General features: G+C 39.5%; 2 protein-coding genes across 5 annotated transcripts; one reads left to right on the top strand and one right to left on the bottom strand.

The window, feature by feature from the left end:
- Positions 1–4: 4 nt before the first annotated feature.
- Positions 5–17,953, bottom strand: myofl (myoferlin like). 2 transcript variants are annotated; one of them, XM_029520933.1, is made up of 53 exons: positions 17,599–17,952; positions 17,208–17,263; positions 17,006–17,097; positions 14,720–14,828; positions 14,445–14,541; positions 14,031–14,200; positions 13,289–13,417; positions 12,846–12,908; positions 12,696–12,746; positions 12,573–12,603; positions 12,360–12,475; positions 12,131–12,257; positions 11,941–12,044; positions 11,793–11,861; positions 11,657–11,700; positions 11,483–11,565; positions 11,270–11,394; positions 11,069–11,182; positions 10,669–10,846; positions 10,158–10,282; positions 9,938–10,047; positions 9,582–9,774; positions 9,277–9,432; positions 9,066–9,197; positions 8,786–8,949; positions 8,253–8,367; positions 7,480–7,582; positions 7,247–7,386; positions 6,990–7,154; positions 6,646–6,733; positions 6,376–6,453; positions 6,043–6,224; positions 5,782–5,940; positions 5,602–5,703; positions 5,244–5,405; positions 4,977–5,142; positions 4,823–4,893; positions 4,713–4,727; positions 4,535–4,633; positions 4,059–4,187; positions 3,563–3,718; positions 3,361–3,452; positions 3,080–3,250; positions 2,734–2,882; positions 2,389–2,528; positions 2,145–2,233; positions 1,978–2,073; positions 1,694–1,835; positions 1,477–1,576; positions 1,159–1,352; positions 955–1,064; positions 731–878; positions 5–532 (listed from the first exon to the last, which is right to left on the bottom strand). In XM_029520933.1, exons 1-53 carry the CDS (start codon positions 17,684–17,686, stop codon positions 494–496), a joined length of 6,126 nt encoding a protein of 2,041 aa, XP_029376793.1. In that variant the 5' UTR covers positions 17,687–17,952; the 3' UTR covers positions 5–493. The 2 variants fall into 2 exon arrangements, with proteins under 2 accessions (XP_029376793.1, XP_029376794.1); XM_029520934.1 differs by lacking the exon at positions 4,713–4,727 and having other exon boundaries at positions 17,599–17,953.
- On the top strand, positions 17,633–23,255 carry LOC115055262 (centrosomal protein of 55 kDa-like). 3 transcript variants are annotated; one of them, XM_029520938.1, is made up of 10 exons: positions 17,633–17,982; positions 19,162–19,337; positions 19,520–19,735; positions 20,157–20,222; positions 20,458–20,608; positions 20,855–20,981; positions 21,082–21,271; positions 21,370–21,444; positions 21,727–21,849; positions 22,063–23,255. In XM_029520938.1, the coding sequence occupies exons 2-10, from the start codon at positions 19,185–19,187 to the stop codon at positions 22,246–22,248; spliced, it is 1,287 nt and encodes a 428-aa protein (XP_029376798.1). In that variant the 5' UTR covers positions 17,633–17,982; positions 19,162–19,184; the 3' UTR covers positions 22,249–23,255. The 3 variants fall into 3 exon arrangements, with proteins under 3 accessions (XP_029376798.1, XP_029376799.1, XP_029376800.1); XM_029520939.1 differs by lacking the exon at positions 20,157–20,222; XM_029520940.1 differs by lacking the exon at positions 21,727–21,849.

Here is a 23,255-nt window from a genome sequence, read left to right as displayed (position 1 = left end):
AAAATAATAAATTAGAATCTTTATAGATCATTTCGTTGTGTTTCAGTTAACATAAATTTTAAATGGTGCTTGTTTGAATTTTTTAAAATACAGACAAAAGTAACTGTGGCACAAAAAGAGTGTTTTCAGACTTTATGTTTACATGATGTTGAATAAACTGATTATTTTATATCCATACTTACCAAACAAGTACAGAATATCGACTTGTGAGAAATATAATAAAATCAATTTTTAATATGATATTATCAATATTTGATCATTGTCTTTTTTTTATTTGATTATGACAGATTGCTTACTATACAAGATATTCACTAATACTGACAGGACATAAACAGACACATCTGATATGTGGTATGATATATGAGCGTAAAAAATAATGAATATCAGCCTGCATTGGCATCAGCGAGTGAGCTAGTTAGTGTGCATTTCTGGCTAACAATAACAGTGTTGAGTAATGAAGATTCTGAGATTCTGAGCTTCTTTGTAATGCTCCTTAAGAGAAAGGCTTCACAATCTTCATTGAGATGTAATTCTGTGGATAGAAGAATATATTTCAGAGTTACTGAATTAAAATGGCTATTTAAAAATAAATTACTTAATGTAAGGCAGTGAATGTACATTCAAAGCATTTTATGCTAAATACTACCAATGTTTGTATAGAGAAAGCACATTTATAGCAGTTTCAGAAGCAATAAAATAAAGATATTATCAGCAAACTGAATGATCTTACTGGTAGGGAGTAGAACAGGATCCCAAGGAACAAGATCACCAAGAGAAGAAGAATCACACCAATGAAAATCCATTTGAATCTGCGCCAAACTATGAACTTCATGGTTTTGCAGGGGTTCGTAAACCAGAAGAATGAGGTGTCAGGCTGACTGTTGAGAAAAAACAAACATATGTAAACACATTTAAATGATCAATAGTCTTGCTTTAGAGAGCTTCATCTCTTACTTGGGTTGGTCCAGTTTTGGATTCATGTTGGGCTCATCTCTGCCTTTCCCAGCAGGCCTTTCCTCCATTTCTTTCTCCTCCACTATTTCCAAGGTCATCTCTACTTTCCCCTGTGAATTTTTTAAACATTCTTGAACAAAAACTCCTCAGAAAAAACGAACAAACAAAAAAAGTGTAAGAATTGCCATGCAGTTACAAACATACACCAAGCACATGTTTTCCATCCTGCTCGATCATGCATGGCCACCACCCTCGTACAGACTTCTGGGAGAAGAGTGAGTTGTGCTGTGGTTTTTTGGCGGAGGCTGAGCCTGCCATCCCTGGCAACATCTTTAGGCTGCACTTCTCTGGGGTCTTAGCAGGGGGTATCAGGTTGAGTAGGTCCAACTCAATTGAGCCTATGATAGACATATGGATAGACAATTTGTATGTGTCTTTCAGGTGCAAAGATACATAAATTCTAGACTTTCATTTCTTTTGGCCATGACATTCAATGCGCTTGATACCAATATGCTTTTTCACCTAAGTAGTCATCCAGGGAGAATTTGTCATTGTCCCATATCTGGATCATTAGTTTGGGAGGAATTCTAAATTCTGTTTTATCCAGATTCCAAAAGTGTTCCTGTAAAAGGAGAAACATCAGTTTATATCATTACCTGCCAACATAACATCACGATGAAAATTATGTGGCTATGAACAACAACTTTATGCTTAGTTTCCGACCCAAGTTCTTACTTACTTTTCTGGAGACGACACACAGCTGTTCTGCAGGCAGATACTCAAAACCAAAGATGAACCTCCAGTTGAAATTCCCATCACCATCCAAGGATCTGTAGTGGACATCAGTCTTCTGTTTGTCCTCTTCCATTCCTGGCATCCACCTAGGAAATGTTGTAATTTATGTTTTATTCATCATGGCTACTTGTGAACTAGTTCAATAAGAAAAAAAATGCATTTTAAAATTAAACTCATGTTCAGAGCACTAATAAATGTTACAGGTAAAAAGTGGAAGAAGTTTTGTACCCTTTTACATAGATGTCACTCATATTTTCGCCAGTTATGCTTGTTTCATCAAGAATGACATCAGTTGTGTTCCAAACAACGGCCCGCAAGAAGTACCTGTTTCAAATATATCATTATAGTTCATCCTTAGGATTGTCTTAAAATATCAATATTACACACAAACTTACTTCTTGGCTTTGCGTGGAGTGATATCAAAAGGAGGACCTGGCAAACCGAGGTTCTTGGGGAAAATGTCGACCCACATTTGGATCTGTCCCTGCATTTATGGAAACGTTTTTAAAAATTGTGCCCAATAACCCAACAGCAACTTTGAGATGTTTGTTTCAGAGAGCAAAAATGTTTTGACTTGACTACTTGCAACTCCATTAAAGAAATAGATAAATAAAGCGTTGTTATTGCTCTTGTTTCAACCTGGGACAGGTTGGGTTGGTGGGAGCTACACAGGGTTCTGGTCTCCACATGCTCTGGTACCAAGCCCTGGTCTCTGAGGACATGCAGAGCCAGCCTCTCCCTGGCTGGGCCCATGTGCGAGTGAATCACAGTGTTTGCCTCTGCAAAAGGTGTGGCATATCAACAATGATAGATGCTTGTTAATATCAAAGATATACAACAGCCAAAATGGAAACAAAGCATTCAACTGCAGCATACAAATCACTATTTGTTAAAAATTCTATCAGACAAACCAATAAAGGAGACACAAGAAGGGAGATTATGGCTGTAATGAATCTGTTAATAATATATAGGATCCAGCAATACCAAAATCTTGCAGGATGTATTGTTTTCCTGAGAAAGACAGTGAGCTGCCATCTGCCTCTATGTGTGGAGGAGGAACACCCCTCACTTTGGCCACATTCTGGAGGATCTGAGAAGGTTTCAGCTGGTCTCTCCACTGATTGATCCCTGACCTGCAAGAAAATACAGATGGAGCCTTAATCACAGCATATAAGGAAGGTAATGCAACATGGGTTTTGCTTTAATAAACTAAAACACAACAAAGGAGAACTTGAAGAAGTTATTGGATGTATCACTATACTGTAGATGTGGTGTTTGTGGTTATGCTTTAATTGTATATCCAGGCGATACACAAAATGTATATACATACACACAGTAAGTCTGTGGGAGACCACAGCAGGACCTGAAGCCAGACAGCAGTCTGTTCTCCAAATCGATGACTGTCTCGCCCACTTTTTCATCTCTGCTCAGTAAGTCATAGTCATACACTGCAATCTTCAGGTCCTTGTCTTGAGGCAGGAAGCAGGACAGCTCAAATATCCTGGACAAAAATGGAAGACATCATATCTTCATAAGTATGAGCATATGTATGTTTGTACATAATTGTCAAGTTTGACATTTCTGAAAGAGCAGGTGATATCACATTCTCACCTCCCAAACTCTGGATTAAGTGTGTTTGGTTTATAGTTATCTCGGTCATCCAGTGTTTTCCTCCCAATGGTGATCTTAATGTATGGATCACACTGAAAAGGCATTTGCAAAATATGTTTACTATTTTCAAACATCTTTTTCATTGATTTTAAAAAAGGCCAAACAGTTGAAATGTACAGTTGTAGCTTCATAAAAAGCTCACCATGCCATTTGTATCCTTAGGTTGCAGGTCAATACAGCGGACAACATATATTCTGATCAGGCACTCCTGAGGTCCGCTTTCAGGAAGCTCTCTGAACTGGCGGGGTGGAGCTGGCACCCCTGGGTCATCAGGCAGTGGGTAAATCTTGAATGATCCCTGTATAGGGGTCGGTGATAGTAGTTATCAGCATCTCTTTCATGACTAGTCAGATAGTTGCCTATATTCTCTCAATGATATTAAGCTCTGCACTTTTCTCTCACTTTAGTGAATCACAGTCTCACTTTGAGGAATAAGCTCATTATAGTGCTGAGATGACGAGAACAGTGCAACCACCTAAATTGCATTAAGTTTTTTTTTAAATATCCACCAGAGGGCAGACAAAAACTGGGACAAGGTTGCAGCATGCAGCAATTAAAAACACAGAATCTTGACATTAGGTAGTTCGGATTTCAGTACAGGCTGAGCGGCAAAATATTAGAAAATGCTGAATCATTACCTTGAATTCTCCTACCACTGAAGGATCCTCCTCTTCACCTTCATTCTTTCCACGCTGAAGTTTAAATGTGCTGCAGAAATCTGTGAGTCCTTGAAACTGTGCAACCTCCTCTAGTTCAGAGTTATACACCTGCACACCACATAAAACCACAGTAAAGACACACCACAGAAGAGAAATTTCAAATTACATCCACTGAAGCTTTCCACAATCTCACTATATTTCACACATTTTTTTTGCCTTTTTGTTGTTTGTTTTTCAAAGAACTCCTACAGTTGTGTAATTGTTTTTTTTATCAAAAACGAACATGGGGGCTCATATCAGCCTCTAGGGAAACATTTTGTTTGTTTTGGCTATAAGCTGCAGAAAACTCTTATCAAAAAAGAGGGAAAAACACGAGGACACAACCAGAAAGTCACAGCCTGTAAAACCAGCACAAACTCAAATATAGATTAAATCATGTCTTGAAAGATTCTCACCTCTAATGTGTCATATCCCTTTTTCAAGTAAGGCCCACACTTTTCCTGCTCTCCAACAGAGGCATAGAACTTACTCCACCAGTCTACTGCCTCTTCTTCCTACACAACAAAGATTATTAATGAACTAAGAGTTTTTAGGGTTTAGCTATCTGTTGAGTCTGAGAGGAGAAAAGCTCACCTTTTCTGTTTTGAGCTGCAAAGAGGGAAGCAAAGAATACTGATTAACAAAAAAATGTGTATATGTAAAAAAATTTAGTGCACTACTTACATGACTGTGGTTTTATTTACCTCAGGTTTCATGATAGGTCTCTCCTCGATTTCGATGACAACGTCTCCTTGAGCAGCAGCTATCATTGCCACTGCAAAGTTAATGGAAACAAATAAAATAAATCCTTGCTGTATATATGCCTCTGCATGTTTGTCCATGATGGTGTTCACATACCTCTTGCAGACATGCACACTTCATTGTTGGTGCGATACGGGTCACAGCGGAACTCATCCAGGCTGTCGATGGTGCACTGACCCACTACAGGTTTCCTTCCAAAGGGTCTGTGGTCAATGACTTTCAGCACAATGGGAGGGGTGTACATCTCTTCTTTGGGAAGAAGCTAGGTAAGAAAGACAAGAATCAACATCAGCAAATCTACATATTTACAGGTACCTATAAATTTGGAATAGGACACACTCTCAAGAGTTTGATGATTATTACCACTTTGAGTAGCAACACAGATCCAGGGAAGTTTGGGTTCTTTTTGAAGTTTTTGATGACAGCAGTTTGAACAATCTCACCACCACATTCCACTACCAAACTGGGAGAGGACACTGTGGCCAACTGGTAGGTCTTCATGTTCCTCAAACCCCAAGTCAAGACCTGGTGTTAATTAAGCACATAAACATAGTTATACAAGACATCAAAGACTTATCATGGTGGTGGGAGATACAATAAGTGAAAATAAGGCAATTCAGATCAGCAGTGTAACCACTAGACAAATCTTAGGGTTGGGCTTGTCTTGTCTGATCATGTAATGTGTGTCATGGGATTGGAGCTGCATGGTTTTATGGAATACCTCAATTGCAGTGAGTTGCACTACAGGTCGGATTCCCTGCGGGACCATGTAGAGTTTTTCCCCTCGTCGTGGAGGCACCAAGGGCAGGTCTCCATCTTTACCCTGTAATGCAAAGCACAGCATTACCTCCTGCACATGAATTCATTATTTTAAATGATAAAAGGCTTATTTTTTGTATACCTTCTCCTTCAGTAGGAGCTCAGCAGCAAGCAGTACCTCCCCAGCATCACGACCCTTTTTGGTTACTGGGAACCACAACAACTTTGGAGTGACAGCCACGCTGGGGTTCAGTTTTACCACAGGGGGGCATGTACACCGACCCATGGGCTCATCTTTACCCTGAAGAATAATGTGCAGATATTTATCATAAACCCCATTTACTTTCTAGTATCTGATACTGTGATTTGACCATGGATGTTTAGGCAGGTTAAAAACGCATACCACTTGATCACTGTCATACAGCTCCAAGACCACATCGGGAGGGTTCTGAGCAATTGTCTGTGGTTCTCCATAGATTTCAATGTCCTCAAAGATGAGTGTCTGGTCCCATGTGGGGTTCAGAGTGGTCCGTATGACTTCTGTGGTCTTACTCACATGTAGGAATGACACATGAGCGTAGGGATCTGAAAAAAATCAAGGTAAGAATGTGGCTAAAATTATTTCATTTAAATGACAGCATTGCTTTGGCAAAATTAAAACATCATGAGTGGATTAAATTTAGTTTTCTACTTTGCTTGCATATGCTGAACCATCAAATCACTGGTTTGTCTTTACCCGAAAAGCTGTCTTTGTCCATGGCACACAGATTCCTCGCCTGATACACATATACCCTCAAGTGATAAACGTAAGACCCTGGAAAGAGATAATTTTACTGAGTGTAGCACAACGTAATCTCACAGGACACAAACTATACTGCTGATTAAAGAGTTTTTTTAGGTAGTTTTATCTTCAATTAGGACCAGAAGGAAATTTTAAAGAAAATACATGTAGCCTTTCATCAGTGTCTGTGACCAGGAATGCCTTTTATCTGACCCATCAACTCACGGCGAAAGTGGCAGGAAACAGTGGGTGTGTTGGCACCAAAGACTTTGGCTGCGCCCACTTTGCTGGCCTTCTCATCAACATCAACCCCCTGTTAATGAACAAAAAGCAGGATGTGGTGCTTAGGAGAAATGTGGGCAAAATGAAAATGAATGTTGAACAGAATGCAGAACTGCAACAAACTTCCTGAGTTATTTGCCAACATGGGACAGGAAAAGGCACATGCATAAGAATGTGAGGATATGACTAAAAAACTCCTGTTACCATAACAACAGGTTTGGTGGAGAAGTTCCGTGAACACAACACAGATTAAGTAATCGTAATCAGTACAGTGAAGCGAAACTCACTAATGCCCCTTCCAGTTTGAAGATTGCAGAGGCCCCAATGCAGTCTGATGGGACCATCTTTCTCCTCCAGCAGCGGCGACGGAAGGTGTCAGACGAGCGCTCCTTCCTGTGGAATTTCCAGCCAATCAGGGAAGAATATTCCCAGCCTTCCCCTGGTTCTCGACGCTTTAAGTAAGTGACAAGGACAAAAAGAAAATGAGAGGATACATTCACATAATCTGTCAAATCCACGCTTTTCTCCTCCACTGCTTCTTCACCTCAGTAGCAGCTACTTTATCAGATATCTTCTTTCTTGGTCTTATAAGTCTCTTCCTGCGATGGACATGGTACATTTTCTCTGCCGCTACCCAGGACTTGGGCTTATCATCAGGAGGAATTGTAACCCCATATTCCCAACCTAATATCAAAAGAAACACAGTTCATGTTGGACTAACAATGCTTCAGCCATGGACATTTTGATGAAATTGCTCAGCTTTAGTGTTCGTGTTACCTCTCTCATCCACAGCTTTGTTGCTGTCAAAGGTCCACTCGTCCTCCCAGGCCCATCCAGGAGGACACTCAAACTCTCCTGGGCTCTGGGCCTTCTCTCCATTCTACATAGCAAAACCACTCTATCATTCCTTTATGTCATGCTTATCTGTTTTGTTTGTGTAGAAAATTATGTAGTGTATTTTAACTATATTTTCTTCTCATTAAAAATAATTTGATTTCAATATTGATTAATATATGGTCAGAATTACTTTAGTAAATGTTCTCTATAATTCATAAAATCAGCAGCTGATTACACCCTCACAAATCCCAGGTTTCTAATTTTCATATCACTGTTCATATTAGTATCCTTAAACCAGCAACTTCCAACCTAATAAAGTCCAAACATTGCTGTCCTTTTTGCTTTTTCTTCCCTCTATACCACCAACTCCTAAAAGTAGTCTCTAACTAACTATGAGTGAAAATGTAAAGCTGAAATTGTGGGCAATAAAAACGGAAACCTGAGCTGAAAGATGCTGATCCTACAAAGAGCTAAGGGAAACAGCAAAATTGGGAGAATTCCTGTAGGTTCATCACATTTGACTCCTTCGTAATCTTTTAAGCGATTAAAAATATATAGCAATTTAAAATCACAACCAGACACAACTGACCATATTTGCTTCGATCTAACCACAAAACAATCAATTTCCATTTGTCCTAACTACATAATACAGAAAAGAAACAAGTGAAAACAAGTATGAGTCGACTTTTGTTGTGTATTCATGCATATTGTACCACGTCTGTGTAGGGCTCTGCAGCAGGCTTCCACTCCCCACCAGGAAAACGTGTTTCGTTCTGAAACACTTCATCCATGAATTCAGTGTGGCCAGCATCTGCTTCTGTTAAGAGACTGTAGAAAATGGCACCACAGAACACAGGTCTGAGCGAGGCTTTGTGACTCAGACAGCAACTATGCAGGGCCATGATATACAGATCAGGAAGGCTTTGAGAGTTGTAACTATTTATGCAAGCCTTAGATGCTCATGTAAGCAATTGTGAAGTAGGAGGCACTGAGGGAGAGAGGGAAGGAGACCTCCTTCAAACTAAACACTGACTGAAATTCTTTTATTTCCTGTAATTGTGTCTATGGTATGAGTCTATTTGGTGGCTGGCACAAGCACTTGTTATGACTAATTCCAGTTAACAAGAAGACTAAAGACAAATGGAGAAGATTATGGCTAGTGTTCAGCTGTACATTGACAGCAGGATGTTTATACTTGAAATTGCACAAGCAATGAATCATAAATGGCTGTGTAGAGCTTCCTCACCATCGCTGAGGGTCAACAAACCAGTCTCCCTCCCATTCCCACCCTCGTGGTGGCAGAAAGCGTTCCTGTTTAAGTTTCACTTTTCCAGTGACATCTGAGAATTTATGGCGACCAACTAGTCCAGTGGTACCCCACTTCCCAAACACTTGAGCCTGGTTCTCATACTGTGGGAAGAAAACATCTGTGTTTGGGAGCAATCATCAACACAGACCTGGAAGCTGAAATAAAAAAAGATTATTATGAAATATATTTTTGGAAAATGTTTGGCCAGCCACTGTACCATTTCAGCATAGACACTGAAGTTGCCCTCTGAAAAGCTGTTGAACTTCTTCTCATGAGCAGAGAGGCCAAACCACATGTTGACCCGCAGCTGAACGGGGATCTTCACACCCTTGTTTTTGTCCATGGGGTACTAAGAGATGAAATGTTCTCTTTTTAGCTATCTTAAATTTCTGTCATGTGCTGTGTATGTATCTTTATTTGTCTTGTACCTGCATGAAGATGGTGTGGGTCCTTCCACAGTGTTTGCCACATGCCTGCTCACTGAAGTTGGAGTACAGGATCTGATTAACAGGGACTCTGGCATAAGCCACCCGTTTCTCTCTTCTCAACATCCAGATGATCACATCTGGCATGCTGTTCTGAGTCTGATGGACACACAAAACAGTTCTATTACTTGTTTAAAATTTCAGTCATATTGTTTTGGCCTAAATGACGTTGTATTTTTGTTGGAAGGGGTTGCCTGGATCCCTCATAGTAAACATTATGGCTGCATGCAACTGCATGTTTTTCTAACCTCCTCTGCCAGCTGCCTGATTCTGTCCAACCAGTCTTCAATGTCACCAATCGTTGCCTTCACATCTGTGGCTTCTTCTCTCATGCAACTGGCCACCTGTCTGATACTCTCTATGGCAGCATCACGTAAGTTTTTCATTTGGAGATCCAGTGCAGTCACGTTGGGCTGACCTTCCAGCAACGGAAGCTGGAAACTGTCAAAACAGAGACCAAGTCAAACAGCAAAGTCTAACCAGACAGCCACTTACAAATGTATTATCAAGAAGGGCAAAAACCCCATTACAGTGATCTAATGAAAGGTTAAATTATACTGCAGCATTGTTTCATGGAAAAAGTCCAGAGTAGAATCTGTCTTACTTGTTAAGATCCTCAATCAAGTGATTGATGAGTTTGAGCCAAATTTCTGCCAGACGTGTTTCAGACAACTTGGCTAAGATGGCTGTTTTTAAAGAAGTGAGGTGGGATTCCTAAAACAAATCATAAAGGCAGATGTCATGAGATAATTGAGTTATCTCTTTCTGGATGTGTAATATTTAGGCAAACACCATGTTACTGTGTCAGTGGGACTTGTTCTCACCAGTCTGTCAGCAATGTAGAGGAGAACATTGACAGCATCCAAACGGTGGCTGATATCTTCCCAGTATGAAGTGAGAATCACAACAGGCTTGGTGTCAGCCCAAGGCAGGTAATAGTAGTGATTACCTGTGGGTTACAAAATAAATACACCCAGTCATTTTAAATACAAGTGGTGGTGTTTACCATATATCAGAGTTTGCTGTCCTTTCTCAGCATGACTCTTAAAAACTTAAATGGTGGTAAACTAAAGGACTGTTGAAAGTTCTGATTCCGTCTAATTCTGTATATTTGACAGATAAGATACATATATTTATTTTTTATATGAAGAATATTTTTTATTTTTAAAAAGAATGTATTTAGCAATTGTAGCCTTTAGACCTTCTCTTTGCACCCAAAAAGTTGACAATTCTTAAATGTAAACAATTTACGTAATTTGGTCTTATTGCTTTTGTCAAAAAAATCTATTAGTCAGGTCAAAGTAACATGTTGTAACACCATCATATTCTACATACCATCAAACACAGCAAAGCTGTACTGGGTGGTGGATGCCAGGGGTTTGCAGGTAGAGTCCAGCTTGTTACCATAGTTACCAATGCTGACCTCAAACTGCATGGGTTCGCCTGGCTCTTGGATCATGCATGCACTGTGGAACACAGCACACAGAGAGTACTTCCTCCTCCGTTGGTATTTCTGCACTCAGTCAAAAGAAGATATTGTGGTGTTAGGGAAGGCAGCAATATTGTTCTTGTTTTTATCAGTTCAAAGAATCATTGATATTTTTAGTAAACTCTTAAACTCTAAATAAAAGAAAAAGTTATTTATATTATGACAGGTTACACATTCAAAACCTCACCAAGTGTATAAAGGAAACAAAGAAGGATACAAGAGTAATTACAAATTCACTACATTCACCTGGGCCACCAGGATATCATCACTGCAGATGTCATCCACATTTTTGTCAATCTTTCCATCCAGCTGAGTGGATAACTCAACAAGGACCCTCCCCCTGTAGGCAACCCCATCACCCTACGACACAAACAATTGCAAAAATCTCATATTCACATATTTCTGAAGGTGAAATGTTGCAGAGCTGTCTTCATGGGGTCATCTTACTTTGCCAAAGTTGAGGTCCTCATATGGGTCGGGCAGGCCAGTGAATTCTCGTGGACTACCATATAGGTTGACATAGCAAGGACCAAAAGCTGGAAGAAAACCAACTTCAGATGCTGCGGAGCTCTCTGTAACACAAAGACACTGTTTTAAAACAGATAAAGACAAAGACGTGGAGAAGGCAGAAGCTCCCCTATGATACTATGACATGATTACCTTCAATCTCTCCACCAGAGGAAGACATTTTAGCCAAATTCAAGAACGTTGTTCCTATGGCATCATTCCTGGTTAGGCGATCCCTGAAACGTTGACACTGAATTGTCAAATATGGTTGTGATATTACCATCGCCTGTGCAGCTGTGTATGAATGAATGAATTTTTTGCTCTTACCAGTCATACATCGTCAGCTTGATGCGTTCACACATGGATGGGAACTAAAGGAAGAAAAATATGGATTTTTTTCTGCTGAAATTTGAATCGAGCTCATAAAATATGTTTTAACTAGTATACATCTTTTTTTTTTTACCTTGACTTGGAGGTTGATGAGTTGATTCCATTCTGGATTAGCATTTTTCTCAATGATTTTGGTGCATAACTAAGCCAAAATATATATTAAAAATCAACAATACTTGAAAATAAAACACCCTTATTTTCTTTTTAGTTAATATGAATACCTTTTTCCCAGCAAAGCTGACTTCCAAGTATGGATCCACCAAGTTTTTTCGATCTCCATCCCCCCCAAACACTTGTTTTACCGTCTGAACAAATGCATCATCCACTGAAACATAAAATAGTTTCTAGATAGAAGTTCCTTGAAGGTATTTTGACTGCAGTGCATACTTTATTAACTTGCTAGTCACTTACTCTGTGGCATATCCTCAGCACGGTAGATTTTAAGGCTCAGAGTGGCCCATCGCATTGTTATACCAGCTGGCACCAAAAGATTGCTTTCTATGTCTTCCTGCTCCTCGTTTATGTCCCTCCTCTCAGACTACACCCAGGAGAGGAGAGGAAAGGAGAGTGTTGCATGGTTGTTTTCATTACTGATCTATACTCTGTGTCTAGTTAAGGGGAATTTGACGATGACTCATACCGGTGGTTCATCTCCAGTGCCCACAACAATTATGCTGACTTTCAGGTAACCTCTGGCCCCTGACCTGGAGTCATCAGGATCACTCAAGAGGAGCCATTTCCTCATTATGGCATGACCTACAGGATAGCATATTACAATACCCAAATGTAATGCATACAAGCAAATCTTTCTTTCTTTCTTTTTTTAACATATATTTTATATGGAAATACTGACCCGGTTCATCATAGATGTAGCCCACATCCAACTGGGTAAAGAAAAGAAAAACAATGTCAGCCTGGTGGTGACAAAATTGTGGGATAAACATAATATGAAGAAGATGCACTTGAATTCGCAAACCTTAAACTCTCCCATTAGACTGTCAGCTCTAAGGGAGAAGGCGTCATAAACCTGTGAAGAAAAGGAGGATTACTGGTTCAGAAATTCACAGAATTTAAAGGCACCAGATAGGTGACAAATTTAATTTTTATAACACAATTTTCCACACACCCGAAGACTAACGCTCTCGTCAAACAGCTCTGAAGGCAGCATATTAACATTGTAGAAAAACATCTGAGGGACAGAAAAAAAAGTCATGAGTGAATGACATGTTACAGTCTGATGTTGGACACACTTTGTTTTTGTGATCGTGACGGACATTAAAGGACTTACAATTGCTTAAACTGAGGTCATTATGCTTTGGACATGAGACATGGCTGAGAGAAGGGAAATGGATAGAAGGTGCATTAGATATAGAAGTAAGCTGTGGACACTGCTGTCAAGCTCACGTCAACACTGCCGGTGAAGAGAAGAAAAGCTTTACAAGGTTACTGAAGCTGGTGGGGATTGAGTAGCAAAGAAAGTAGATCAGAGAACAGGCAGTGTGAAAGGAAAACAATTATTAATACTTTTTGAGAAAAAGGAAGTATTTTCTGAGATTTTAGAATTATTACCTCATCAAAAAAAGGATTATTTCCTCTTCTTATCCTAGTCCTGTGGGTAGTGCCACATGCATTGACCTTAACCACTGGTTTGACGTTATTGCCAGGCAGCTGCCGACCCTCGATAACTCGAACACGGATCTGTAGAATGTAAGAAAGTGATGCAGCTGGACAAGCAGTGAGGCAATTTAGCTGGATCCTTGATGAAAAGGTACCATTACCCCATTCAGGTTGAGGAACAACTTCTTTGCTACAAACATTAGCCTGCTGCTGTTCCTAGAGGAACATAGTGGTTAGCGCTGTTGCCCTACAACAAGAAGGTTGCAAGTTTGGCTCCCAGGCCTGGTGCCTTTCTGTGCGGAGTTTGCACATTCTCCCCGTGCTTGCGTGGGTTTCCTCCACCATCCAAAGACATCATGTTTGGGTTAATTTGTGACTCTAAATTGTCCGTAGGTCTGATTGTCAGTGTGAGTGGTTGCTGGTCTCTGTCTCTGTGTGTTGGCCCTGCGATGGACTGGCAATCTGTCCAGAGTGTACCCTGCCCTCACCCAATGTGAGGCGGTAGAAGATAGATGAATGAATAAATGATGGGGGTCAACATAAACGATACATTTTATGATTCTCTATAACAACCTTCAGTGTGCATTCACACAGTGAAAACTAGCTGTCCTTCAAATGAATAAGGATAAGAATTCCCCTCTAAACTGACATTGTTGAATATCCAGGAATAGAGTAATTAAAAGTTAAACAATACCTGGAAGTCCTGAGGCTTATTGGCCAGGGCCTTGTGTCTGCTACGGCTGAGACGGATTGGCTTGCGGATCGGTCTCCCAGGCTGGTATGGTGTAGTGGGTGCCTCCAGACTTTCACCCTGACCTCCTCCCTCCAAATCTGCCCCCACCTCATCAACGTCATCACTGGCTCCTGTCACAATTATCACTAATATATTTAATATTTCAGATTCTCTTTATAATGTTTTTTCAGCTTTCCTTGTATCCAGCATAAAGAGACAACAAACACCTAAAGAACACACAAAAGCCTACAAATAATAATAATACAGTAGCAGTTCTGTATCTAGCAGTAATAGCAAAAAGTAATATATTATTCTTATATAATATACATGGTTGAAAGGGTTCACCTTTTGGTATGTGAGTCAATGTCTACTTACCAGCATCAACATGAGACTGGTCTCCATCAGGGTGTTCGTTTGGATTTGGAGTGGCACTGACAGGTGGCTCATACCCAATAATCAAATTAATGGTTGCCTAAAAAGCATGTTTTGTACATTAGCATCATCACCTCTACTGTACATGTCTGATTGATGATAAGTGACTTGTTCAAATAGCAGACATCATGCAATTCCAGAGTTGAACATGGGATAGCTACTATTCATGCCACAAAACTGAGCTATCCATGCATAGAGGCAGTTTAGGATGATGTTACCCCAATAGCTTGTTGTTTCTCATTGAGCAAGGGCACATTCTTGGATGGGAGGGATTTCACTTGACCACTAGCCAAGTCTCTAAGAGAGATTTTTGCAGAGCCAATGAATCTGAAAAGCAAACAGTTAAATGCCATTTTTGGTTAGACAGCCACAGAAAATAAAAGCAAATGAGAAATTGCAGCTGGACGGATATAATACGTACTGCATACAGCAGTATAAAGCAACTGTAGTGCATGGCAGTTTCCACTTCCTGATTTCACTTCTTCATATTTAATGTCATACCACCCAACAACACCTACATTGTTGCTTAGTGTACCAAACAGAAATGATAGAGCAGCTGTGATTAATATCCATCATGCATTGCAACACATGATTTTTTTTTTTTTTTTTTTTAAATCGGCCCTAAACAAAGAAGTTCATCACAGTGGAAAATCATTGAGTAAGTGAGGATTGAATGGCCAGAAAGGTGTTATTAGTGGGGTCACATTAATGTTGACCTTTGATGTCTTTCTCTCTATGAATGGGGGGGGGGTGGGGGGGATAGGTCTGAATAACAAAATAAAAGTCTCATTGGTGTAATGAGACTATTCTCTTTCAGTTTCTTTTTCCTTTTTTTAATCTTTCTTTCATCTGTTGTGCGGGTCATATACAGTTAAAATACAACTAGGAAACTTTTCGCCTTGACATGGACCAGTTGACATAACTGGCAAAAAAAGTGCACAAGAAAAAAATATGGAGATGGAAACAATTAACATGTACCACAGGCATGAGCCGGGTGCTGTGACAAGATGTAGTTGAATATAACCAACTACAGAAAAGGCACAATCATTTCCACACTTATGCTCATGCAATTTTTAAGCTTTCAGCTGTGGAGGAAATCTAACCAGACCAATTGCTGTTTTTTTCCATCAAAAAAGCCACGTTTGTGGAGATTAAGTAATTTGGTAATGATACATAGCTGTCTTAGTGAATTTGAAACAAAATTCTTAAGTGTGTTAGTCTTTGTATGTGATCTAGTGAAGTAAAAGAAACTGACTTTTGAGCAACAGTGGCAGACCCACTGAATAACTTTCCTGATATTCACACACTGTTAAACAAATTTTGGACTATTAAAAAAAGCCTTTTCTATACAGATGGAGCAGAAAAATAATGGATGATTAGATACCCTTATGTGGCTGCCACAAATTCCTTTTTTTTTTTTTTTATTTCCAAGATTGTAGACTTGGTCACAAACTGTTGCCTGCACTTCCCCTTCAGTCAGCTAGGCGTTGAATATAATTTTTATTTTGCAAAGCTTTACAGGCTGAATCAGTATCAGTCATCACAAATGTACCAATTACAAGCCAGAGCAGGCTCTCTTTCTCACCCCACTCAAGCCAAGCACACAGAGATCATGGAAAAATGTCTTAGTGCCTGCGTGGCTGGGGAAGACACAAAGACACGCCACCATTTCTCCCACTCTTTGTGCATGACACAAAATAATTTACACTATACACAATCAGTGACCACAGTGTCTGGGTCAAAATATTATTTGTCTCTCTTATTGAAGAATGAAAAATGTACTTGGATGCATAATGTTGGAAAATACCAAATACACTGAAAAAACAAGAAAACAATAAGAAAGGTAATAAATAACACTTTTGGGAGTCTCAGTCTACTTTGAGGAAAGTTAATAGGAGGTAATTCTTTTTTCCTTTTAAGGCAACATTCCTCCTGTAAGAGCTGGGCTGTTGTGAGGGAGACAAAGCTCCCTCCTTACTTACTCTGCAAGTCTTGACATGATTACAGTGAGTCCTGTGGTTACACAGCCCAGTGACGTTAAAGCATCTGCTATTTTCAACCACACACAAATGGTACAGCAGTTATACTGGTAGTCAAGCTGCAGCTATTAAGACAACAGCATAATCACATGTCTGCTTTCTCATAAGTTAAACCTCTGAGGTCCTGTAACGTTTTCACTTTCAGTCGTTCAGTAATTTTCAGTCCTGATCTATGTGTGGGGGGGTGTTCTCTGAGAATCTCAGGCTTCACTCTGTCAAAGGGGAAGTTGTTCAAATTGAGATCCTCCTTCACAAAGACAGAAGTATCTTTGAAATGCTGGTAAATTGTCATACTGGAAAGCCGGCAGGGAGCCATGTATTCATTCATTTTAAAAGAAAGATTCCTCAAACACACCTTTGTGGCTTAGGACAACGCAGCTTTTAGCAATTATTTGTAGTTTTAGCAATTTGATACAATTGCAATATGCAAATATGATCATTGTTATTTGCATGATGCACACATACTTATCTTTGCCGATCGTTTCGTAGTCTTTCACTACAACGTTGATGAATGAGGATGCATCCAAGGAAGAGCTTTTCAAATCAAATTCAAGCACCTGTGATGATCAGACAGAGCCATTCACTTAATACACAGCAATTTATCTCTGGCAACAGCGGTTTTCAGATGAAGGAACAACTCTCCCTGAAGTAAATCTAGCTCACTCACTTCATTCCAAACTGGATTCAATTCATTGTCGATGGATTTGGTTTTCTTCTTTTCACCTGGAAGAGGAAAACAAAAGAAAAGCATGTGTACTGATAAGCATGCATGAAGAGAGAGAGCTGGAAAACAGACAAACAACCTCCTATTGATATGAAAGCATCTATAAATAAAAATGACATAATAAAGTGCATGCTTCTGGTCTTCTTCTGACCTTATAAGGATGTTTTCTTTATGAATCACTGAGGAATTATGCAAAAAGTGCTGCCACATTTAGGCGCAAAAGTGATATACAAAACGTTCAGGACAATTAAAAACATGGCTCAGATCATTTTCACAGAGAGAAGAGCCAACAAACCAAAAGTGGCAAAGTGTTAGTCAATAGTGAGTCTCTCACCTCTGAAGACCACAGCAGCTATGGGATCTGGATTTCCAAGTTTCTTCTTGGGGATCCCACTGGCGGATTCTACAATGACCCGCAGCATTTTCAGTGCAAAACAAAAATAACAAGTCCGAGTTTGTTCATAGAAACAAAACCATATTCCGCCCAGAGAGTGGGAGCCTTCACAAAGGGAACTGAAAGGGACAGATGTGAGGAGGAGAGGAGTGGAGACCGGAGGGCAGCCTCATCCGTGACTCATGGGCATGAAGCACAGCAGGCAGCCCGGGTGGTGACAAGCAGTCAGATAGTCCACATTTACAACAGCAACAGCAACAGCAACAGCAGCAACAACAACGAAAAGCTTCATTTTACATGGAAGTAGATTCATTCGTCATTCAGGTAAACGAGCGGAGCCGGTCTATTCTCCTCTTGGACTGCAATGCCTCCCGGTGGTCAAGTTCATAATGCAACAGGGGGGAAAAAGAAGAAGAAAAAATGTCTTTAAGTCTACAAACTCTGACAAGAGAATAAAAACATTATTTAAAAAAAAATCCGTTGTCTAATACTTTATATTATTTCGTTTCTATAAAAAAATCGCGCGAAATGTAAAGAAGGGACAGTGAACGCAGCACGGCAGAGATTAACGGTTGAACTCCTGCCGGAATAACGACGAATTCACATTCACCACAATGTTTGTGAAAAATTCATTTTAGAAAGGTAAGGAAGTCATGTTCTAATAGATTTACGCTAATAGACTAAAATAAACACTTCTTTAAGCACTGTTTAAAGTTGCTTTTATTTTAGCAAACAGCGGGCATTGGCGCTAGCTAACCTTACATGGCGCCATCTTCAACACGTAGATTTTACTGGCTAATAAACAAAAAGCATTCAAACATAAGAAATATTGTACCTCTTTTTGAAAATGTTTAAGTAAAATTATCTTTGATTATATGAATGATTATGGTGGTAATTCGTGACAGGCTGAGAAAATGGCGCTCCCGTTCTCCAGTTATGAACACTTCATTATTTAGCTTGTTGTGAACTTTAGCTAATAGTTGGAAAATAGCTTAAACTGAGTAATTTAAGGGGTAAATGTTAATCAGTAGCCCAACAGGAGCATTTATCAGATGATCCTGGCCCTTTTAAGCATTATACAAGATCTTCATCAGTAGATGAAGCTGGCCATTCAATGAAAAGTGGATATATTTCATTATACCTGAACACTGGCTTAAGTTTGAACAACCAAAATTAAGGCGTTTTCTAATGATTAGTCAACTACAAGATCATTTCATTTACAGCAGGCACTTTTTATTTAAATCCAGTCGAATAGAACACAAAAGTTAATATTAATGCACCGTAAAGTTTTTAAATCAATATCTCTCTGACACAGCGTCATCAGAAACTCAACATTCAAAGCTTAGATTGACGTCATTCTTTATTTAATTGTAAAAGATATTTTCCCCCCATATTCATCAGCTTTAAGTAACTTATTTCACACAACTATAAGGAAACAAACTTAAACTCATTCAGAATGTTTATGCTTGAAACTGTGTTTTGACATCTCTATCTTTGTGTCAGTCTTGTAATATTCGCAAACAGAGATGGCTACCCCCAAATATAAAGGTTACCTCAAGAAAAAACGCTACTCTGAGCCTAAAAAGGTTGTCAGCAACCTGAGGAAGGAGAACGCTTACCTGAAGAAGACCCTGGTTGAGTTGTCTCGTCGGCATTCGGAGTATTACAGTCTAGTAAAGGTAAATTTAGTCACTACTAAACCACTACGTTAGTATTCACCAAGGTTATTCACTCTGTGTTTCTTTCCTTTTTTTTCATATATATATATATATATATATATATATATATATGTACATATATATGGGGCTTTACCGTTGCTGAGGATTTATTAAAGCATATTTTCTTTGCTATCTGTTGTCAGGGATTTCTTTCTCTTGAAAGTGTCAGGCTTGAGAATTTGCAGCAGATGATGACCAAAGATGATGAGACAGCTTTGCTGAAAGGAGAGCACCCAATGGATGTACTGAAATTGCAGAGAATATCTGTTTATACCAGGGAGCTTGAAGAAGTCACGAAAAAGCTTGTGTGTGTGGCCACCAAGTGTCAGTCTCTCAAGAACAAGGTCACAGGGAAGAAGGTACAGTAACAAAATGCACAATGTGGAAATTACAACAGATGCAGTTTTCACATGATGACTAGAGCCAATCCTAGTTGACATTAGATGAGTGGACAGTACACAGAGCTGACATGTCTTTTCTGAAGTCGATCCATGTTAGTGATTCTGCCTTGGGAGTTTGGTTTGCAGCCTCAAGTGGCTCACCAGTTCTATACCAATAGATGGCAGCACTTGTTTATAAATGTCAGTCTTCCGTTAAAAGGGAAAATACTGTTTTCCATGTGCAGAACATACCATCATAATAAAGTTGAACATGTTGTGGAGATCCAAGGACTCTGATAATCTAAATCCTGTGTTTTGGGCCTTGTTGTGACATGTCACATTGTCATATCATGGTCGCTACCAGATGTCTAAAGCTCTACTGTATTTTGCTACATATTAGGACTCTGTGTCACATAAAAAGGCTTCCGCCACGACAGTAAAAGAGTTGCAAAATCGGCTGAGAGATGTAAGTGTTTCGTTGTTACTTCACAGCTGGGAAGGATATCCCCTTGTTTTATATTGCTAACTTTATCTTTTCTAAGTTTCTGCTTTGTGTATGTGTATTTGTTTATAAGTAAGAAGTTGTGCCTGTGTGCAGCCCACATGTCAGGGTTTGTGCTTTGGAGCCACCCCCTTGGCACAACTCTGCTTCTGTCTTTCTCTGTTATATGCTTCTCATTCTTTTATTTAAATCTCCCAAGGCCTTGGAGAAGAACAAGCAGTGGTTGGAATATGACCAACAGAGAGAGGCCTATGTGCGGGCAGTTATGGGCAGAATGTTATGGCTGGAGAATCAGTTGAACGAAGCCAATCAGGCCTTCTCAAAGCAGCACAATGAAGAGCATTCAGTTGGTAAGCCAGAAGGCCAGTGGGCAGTGGGCACTCAACACTGGGGCAACAGACTGTCACAATAAGGTTTTCTTGATATTGAGATTGCCTTGGAATAGCCTGCAATGAAAGTCTTTTTTTCTACATGGTCAATGTTTTAAAGTATACCCAACAACGATTTATGTATTATTTGCATTTATTTATTTACATCTGTGTAAGTCCTACCTGATTTTTTATGTTTGATTTCATACATTGTCTGCTTCTCGTCAGAGAAAGAGAGAATACTCCTCATGCAGGAGTACTATGAAAGACTCCTACAGAAAGCCAAAAGTGAGCTACACTTGCTCAGGGAACAAGTTGACAGCACGTATCAGAAACTGGTAATAACGCAAAACTGGTACGTGTGCTGTAAAAAGATAATGATAACCTTGTATTTGCACAAAGCTGGAGAAGATGATGATAATGATTGGCTTAATGACAGACAAGTTGATGTGTAGGTGCAAGGAAAGCAAGATGAAGGTGGAAGAGCTCAAGAAGCTGGTGCATATTGCAAAAATGAGCAACAAAACAGCCCCAGAAGAACATCATTGGTCTGAAGATGAAGAACAACGTTTGAGAGATGAGACCAAAGACCTCCATTGCCAACTGGATGCAGAGAAGCGCAGATCAGCTAACTTTGAGTTGCAGGTATGACTACCCCCCCAAAAAAAAAAAAAAAATAAATCTTATGTCATCATGCAAATGAGGAAACCCACCAAATAAAAAGTGCACTTTTCTCTACTTAGGCTAATATCTTGCAGAAGTATATGTTAAATCTTCATCGTAAAGACCAGGAAAAGATTGCAGACCTTGAGCGACAGGTATGATAAGCAAACTGACTTTGTGTGGACCTTGGTAACTTTTCCTCCTTGTTGAAATAAGTCCTAAGTATTAGCTGGAAACTAAAGGATGTACTTAATGATAACTCAGGTTAATTACACTTTGAGGATTCTTTATGAGGGCTTGCCATACTTCCTACCTCATTCCCTTCTAAAAGAAAACTAGTCCTTTCCTTAGCAAAGAAAATCATTTTTCATATGATTGTGCTGCTCTCACCTGCACAGTATTAAATTGCTGACTGCAGTGCTAACTTTAATTTTCAGATCAAGATTTCTTTACAAGACCTTGAGGATGAGAGGCAGGATTGCTCTTATCTAAAGAAGCAAATGACGAAAGTCCTGAAGTCATTGCAAAAAACAAAAGATGATGTGACAGAGGAGTCAAAGGTTGGCATTATTTGTAATTAGTATTTTTTGCTCATTTTCAAGTAGCATGGCAAGCTGGAATCAAAACACATAACCTTATACTTCCAAGTCATTTTAGCCTCTGTTAATACAAAATATATTTATTTGTGTGTCTTTAGGTGTTGTTGGTAAAGAATTATGATGTAAAGTGAACTCACCCATAACTGACAGATGCCAAAATTTTTACTGCATTAGAGAGACCATCAGAGTAACATCTCGTGTAAAGAGGCACGCCCATCCTCCCAGCTCCCCAGAGACCGGCCAGCATCAGCCACTCACTCGCTAAATGAAAGCTACCTGGAGTGTCCTGGTTGCCAAGCACAGTATCCTGTCAGTCACCACAGAGAACTGATGAACCACCTGGATATCTGTCTCGACTGAGCTGAGTCCTGAACCTGTTTTGTTCACTGTGAAAAATAATTATTTCTATCCATACTGTAGTATTCCAGAAGTACTAGTTATCTCAATAAACTACAGTGTTCAGTTGCTAAGGCAGTAACTCGTGATTTGGCAATGTGTGTGTGTTTGTGTTGGTCCAGGCTGAAATATCTCAACTTTTAAAAGCATTACCATGGAAACTGGTACATTCACACTGTTCCCAAAAGATGAAGAGAGACTGGAGTGATCCCCTGGCCTTTCCAAGCAAAACGTTTACTTCCATTTGTGACCAACAACTTGAACAGCTAATCACAATTTGTATGATTGTTAATTCATGCTGCCATAGGTCACTATCCCTCTCCAAGTCGTGGTCTTTTCAAACCAGATGAATAGCACAAAACAGCTTGTGGAAGTTAATCCCTTTCCTTTGCTATTTAAGGACTCAGATTAGTATTGCTGACCAACAATATGGAGAGTCACAAGTCAATGCAGTGACTGGAGGCTTTGAAGGGAACATGACACCTAGGCTTAACCTCACCTAACAGCTTAGGAAAAAGATGATAATATGGTTTAGACACTTCCTAAGTCTCTGTACGTTTCAAGAGCATTTCATACAGAAGGTCTATGTGGAACGTTCAATTACAGTATGAATTTGTCTAAGAAGCAGTCTTAGGGCTGACCATGTAGACTATCCACAGCAGACATGACAAACACTGTCAGAGAAAGACAGGGTGTGTTTGAAATTAGATCTCTTCCTGCAAAGTCAATCTTGTAACTTCTGCAGAGACTAAATAAAAGTGGTGTCTGACTCAGCAGCTGATTTACACAGTATCACTGTTCAGCAGGTGCAAAGAGTAGAGATTAGAAATTGAATTAACCTACAGGGCCATCATGTCGTCTCAGTTCACAAAAAAAAAAAAAACTTGATTAAATCAACACGTGTTCTTCAACAAACTATCTACATTGTGCAAGGATGTGTTGTGATATTGTGCAAGTGCAAAATTTTCTAA

The sequence above is a fragment of the Echeneis naucrates genome, chromosome 15, assembly GCF_900963305.1.
Source record: "Echeneis naucrates chromosome 15, fEcheNa1.1, whole genome shotgun sequence".
Lineage (NCBI taxonomy): Eukaryota > Metazoa > Chordata > Actinopteri > Carangiformes > Echeneidae > Echeneis > Echeneis naucrates.
The sequence above is the reverse complement of the archived record's forward strand: the minus strand, read 5'-3'. Positions and strand labels throughout refer to the sequence as shown.